This window comes from Protobothrops mucrosquamatus, unplaced genomic scaffold (assembly GCF_001527695.2).
Source record: "Protobothrops mucrosquamatus isolate PMUCROS unplaced genomic scaffold, P.Mucros_1.0 scaffold48, whole genome shotgun sequence".
Classification (NCBI taxonomy): Eukaryota; Metazoa; Chordata; class Lepidosauria; order Squamata; family Viperidae; genus Protobothrops; species Protobothrops mucrosquamatus.
The window spans coordinates 1,255,737-1,261,167 of NW_015386430.1; the positions used below are offsets into that span (position 1 = coordinate 1,255,737).

Genomic DNA, 5,431 nt, shown 5'->3' on the forward strand with positions numbered 1-5,431 from the left:
TTTACCAAGGCATTGTAGAGTGGTATTAATACTTTGTGTGATCTTGATTCTATCCCTCTGTTAATGCGGCCTAGCACTGTGTTGGCTTTTTTGGCAGCTGCAGCACACTGCTGGCTCATATTTAAGTGATTGTCCACTAGGACTCTGAGATCCCTCTCACAGTTACTACTATTGAGCAAGGTATCCCCTATACTATACCTGTACATTTGGTTTTTCTTGCCTAAATGTAGAACCTTACTTTTTTCACCATTGAATTTCATTTTGTTAGATAGCGCCAAGTCTGTCCAGATCCTCCTGTATCCTAAGCCTGTCTTCTTGAGTGTTGGCTATTCCTGCCAGCTTGGTGTTGTCTGCAAATTTGATGAGTTCCCCATCTATCCCCTCGTCCAAATCGTGATGAAGATGTTGAAGAGCACTGGGCCCAGAACAGAGCCCTGGGGCACCCCACTACACACTTCCCTCCATGTAGATGTGGTTCCATTGAGGATCCTCTCTATCCAAAATGTGGACTTTGCTGTCTTCAAAAGAATGACCTTTATCCTTCAAATGCAGGTGGACTGCTGAATGTTGTCCTGATAGGTTTGATCTCCTATATTGGCTATGTGCTTATGAAATAGTTGTTTTTTTTCACCAATGATCTGCACATGTCTCACTGCATTGTATTGCATATATCACATTGCTCAGTTTTTTGTGTCTGCCTTAGTGTATTCTTGGGTTTAAGAAAACACTAAGTGTACATTTATCTTGTGTTGGTTGCAAATTTTTCTGAGCTTTTCAGATATTCCTGCAACATATGGAATGACAATGTTGTTATGTTCTTAAAAGGGGTTTTCTAGTTCTCAACCAGCTGTTAATATTTAATGGGAAAGGAATTTTGTCCCTGTTAGAATGGAGGATTTTTTTAAAGTATGAAGCAAGAGAAAGAATTGAAATCTCACAGAAGATTGTCTTCAGTAGGGTCATTGAAGATTTCTAACTCCAAATCCTTGGACTGAGCAGGCCTGCCTTTAGGCTAGGGTTGGCTTGCTAGGGTATGTATAAAACTCAGTAATCATTTGTTGGATCAAGGGATTACATTCAAATTGCTACTTTAAAGGTTAAAGGTTGACATACTTCAAATGCAGCTTATATTAGGCAGCAATAGTAATACAGGTTGTATTCACGTTCTGAGTTCCAACATCTCCCCTAGAAACCCAACAAATTAAGTTTAAGAGACTGACTTTTTCAGCTGAATTCTGCTGAAAAGACTGATTCTAAAATGAAGATTAGTAATCAAAAGGAGTGTGTGTGTGTGTGTGTGTGTGTGTGTGTGTGTGTGTGAGAGAGAGAGAGAGAGAGAGAGAGAGAGAGAGAGAGAGAGAGAGAGAGAGCTACTACTGGTACTTGGGCATTTTCTAGGTGAAGAATAATTCATTTTATAGATCTGCACCTTCCTTATACTCTAATGAAGACCTTCCATTTTACATGTTTGGGTAAATTAGTGTTAGTGCCAAACAATAGCTTACTAATTGCTGAGCATTAACTATGGGTGTGACTAGATAATAATGTGATTGCTAGTTGTGTAAATTATTTTGAACCATTGTTAGTTGTAGATGTTACTGTATCTCTTTGGTTTTCAGTCTGTGTGAGAAGAAGAGAGAAGATACATATATTCCTTTAATTATGTCCCGTGATAACAACCAGGATTAGAATCTCTGAGCTATTAAACATATGTCTTGTTAAGCACTTTCTGGTCTTGAATAATATACATTCATTCATGTTTCAGTTTTAATCCAATACATTCATTTTAGGCACCCTTGAAGGATACTAGCAAATCTGACAATCTTCTTCTTTGGTTTGAATCCTGAAGTAAACAAATTCCACTCTGGGTGGAACAGCTTTTTTCTGTTTGAATCATTTTTATATAGCAGAATCAACACACCTTTGGCAAGTTAAAAACCCACTGAAAGGAAATATTTAGAAACTGATTTATTAACATACCAAAGTAGTTTGGCCTTAGACTGATGTCCCTCAACCAGGTTATATATAACTAACAGAGAAAGTCAGTGAAGCCTCTGTCTCATCATTTCTCTGCTAATTTTTATTAATCGTTATAGTATAGTGATACCTCTAAATATCTTTATCATGCTGCTCATTCAGTAACACTTGTTAATACAGTGTGGCAAGTCACATTTGCACCTGAAGAATATTCAGACTTACATAACATGTTATCCAAAATGGCTTGCTGCTTCTATGTTCAGGTTGTGTGAAACAGCTTTCCTGATAGATTTTTATCTATTATTATTTTAATAAAAAAAAGAATTACAAATGCCATTACATCTGGACAGGCCTTCTGGATGTAAAATGCATTTAAGACATTTATGCAATTGATTTTCACTTCATGTCCAGACAATATATATATAGGATTGCATATATACTGTCCTTAAAATGACTAGCAGTTTATAAAGACAGGCTTGTTACATGTGCTATCCTTTTTTGGGATATGATTTTAAAAATGTTGGATATAGCCAACTATGAAGAAAGAATTTCCCCAAAACTGTCATAGAAAATTTAATTTTGGCTTATTAAACCAGAGCTAAAATTTCCAGTTAGGACAGACCAGATAATTAGAAGAATGTATGTATGTATATATCAGATTTTGGAGTAGTAGGATTTCGATATACAACTGTGTTAAAAACCTAACTTTTAAAGAGGAAGTCCATAAGTGGGAAGAGCTGCTTAAAACTGAATACTGCCCACATGGAAAATGAGCTACATTTGCAAGTCTCTAAAAAGCTTAATCCTAAATAAAAAGGTGAGCAGAAAACAAGTATTACAAATATATATATTTATAAATTGCAGAATTAAAGGATTCTATCTTTTCCTAGCCAAATTCAAAAGTTACTTCCCTGCTTTGTTACTTTAATTACAACAGTCAACCTTTGTTTCATTTCTTGAGATTTTTGGAAAGTACTAAACAGTCTATAAAAGATTAAAATATCCAGTTAAAATAGACAATGTTATTTATTTATTTGTTAAATTTATACCCAGGAGTCAAGTCAGCATATGTTAATTATATTATTACATAAGATAATTATGTTGAAACAATGCAGTGTAGCAAGAGTCATATCAATACAAAAACCAATGGCATACCTGGTACTGCTCCTATTTTTCCTGTAATTGCAGTTTTGTGAGATAGGTTGGGCAAAGATAGAATTCACCCAATGAGTTTTTGCAGCTGAGAAAAGATGAGTCTTTCTGGTACAAGTTCAGAACATTAGCAATAGCGCTTAGACTTCACACTGCTTTATAGCCCTCTCTAAGTGGTTTACGAAGTCAGCATATTACCCCCAACAATCTGGGTCCTCATTTTACTGGCCTTGGAAAGATGGAAGGCTGAGTCAACCTTGAGCTTGGTGAGATTCGAACTCCTGGCAGTTGGCAGAATTAGCCTATAATACTGCATTCTAACCACTGTGCCACCACGGCATTAACTATCACACTGTATGGCTGTCACTATACTTTTTTTTTTCTTTCACACATACCTTTTTCACAAAATGTAAAAGCAACACTAAATTGATTGTGTTTTTCATCAATAATACCATAAAGCCATTTATTAATAAAATACTCATTTTTATTCCTTTGCTTATGAAGAAAGTGGAAAGGAGAGCGCAGAGTAGGCTATACTAAGGACTTTTCTGCACCTCTTACCTGTGCTTCTCTGTCATTTATCCTCCTCCAAAAGTCCAGCAGTGAATGAATGGCAGCTTCAACCAGGCTGAGTATCAATTTCAGCACTGTTCCCTTTCAGATGTCTATGTAGACTAAAGAATGAAGTGTTTGGAACCTATATTTATAGAATGGAAAACACCACTTGCAGTGTTGAGGGGAATCTCATTTGTGGGCACACACATTCACAGTTTCAGTTATTTAACTAAATAATTAAACCCATCCCTTTCACAATTTAGAAACAAAATATTGAGGAAAATCCATATTCATCTTTTGATTTTCCGTCTTTTCCCATCAGCTACCCAATTAAAAGTCACATTTTATTGTTGCTAGGAATATATAAAGCTAAGATTTGGTTTTAAAAATGTATAACAACTTATTTGGAATTTGAACCTATGGCTTTCCTGTTAAACACAGGAGGGTACAAGGAACTTCACAATACAGGCAAATATGCTTTGTTCTTGTGAAGAACTTTTCCCCATGTGAAATGATAGCAAGAAGAGTGGTGTCAATGTGAGGCAAACACCAAATATGTTTCTTCTGTTGCTGTATCCAATCAGAAACAGATGCTATCTTGAAGCTTTTGTGTTTAGAGATTTTGCTTTTTAAAATTCAAATCATGATTCTCTTCTGACCAGTATAGGTAAGCTAAGTATCTCATATTTCATGTTACAAATAGCAGTTTTCTTAATAATTTGATTTGTTTCTTTGTTGAAGGTATTAAGCTACTTAAAGAAGATGAAGAATCTGTAATTGCTGAAGATGAAGAAAAGGAGGCAGAAATATCACCATTTTAGGTTCCAGCCAAATTGTCATAGTTTTGTAAATAACTCATTACAAAGTCTTTATAAAAATGAATAAACTCCATGCAGCATTTTATAAATATTGCTGCTGAGTCATAGTTTATTAAATATAGATGTGGCTCATGTTTTTTCTATAGTATTATGTCTTTTCCATCAAAACAAACTTCAGTGTCTTGTTAATATTTAAGGTAATCAAAAGCAAAATCCACTAGGCAACCACAAATTTCTTGTAAGCACTAGAAAACTGACTAAAAAAGATTATACCCAGTCTCTCCTTCTCAGTCCTTTTTATTAAACACTCATGGATTTATTTTCCCATATTTCAGAATTGTTTTGTAACAGAGTAAAAAAGACCTTCTTTATTATTATTTTACTTCAGAACATTTTTTCTGATGTATAGTAATCATTGTCTCAGTATTTGTTTGTAATGTTTTTCTTCTCCCTTTTCTTATTTGATCCTGCTCCTTAAAGGGTACTCTTGATCATTCAAGAGTACTTAGTGCCTCTATCTACAAATTACGCAATTGCAGGAACAATAGTTTCCTCATAGTCTCCTAAAAATCATGACTGGTAGAATTGAATTCCAATATCCATCACATATATTGGTAGATACACATGGCCCTCATGCACACATTCCCAACCTACATATGAGATATTCTCTATACCAATATTCAACCCAGTTAGCTTTTTATACTTTTGTAACATAATTCATTTTCACTGATAAGAAAAATCAGAAATCAAAAGATTATGCACAAGGTAATCATAGCTAAGGTACTTTTTATTTTACTCACAGAATCTGCATGGTTTACAATATTCTGTTGCAGCCTTTACCTTCTGCTGGACTAAAATGTGGATCACTTTCTGTCAACAGTTATATTTTGTACATTATTCTCGTAAGCTGTGCCCAGAATTTCTAATTC

At 34.8% G+C, this 5,431-nt stretch overlaps 1 protein-coding gene across 1 annotated transcript in view; it reads left to right on the plus strand.

Moving 5' to 3' along the window:
* The window catches only part of PPP1R17 (protein phosphatase 1 regulatory subunit 17), a 12,627-nt gene extending 8,122 nt beyond the window's left edge, over nucleotides 1-4,505 (plus strand). The window contains exon 4 of the mRNA XM_029283301.1: nucleotides 4,426-4,505. Coding sequence (XP_029139134.1) covers nucleotides 4,426-4,505 — 80 coding nt within the window. The remainder of the gene's footprint in view (nucleotides 1-4,425) is intronic.
* The last annotated feature ends 926 nt before the right edge of the window (nucleotides 4,506-5,431 follow it).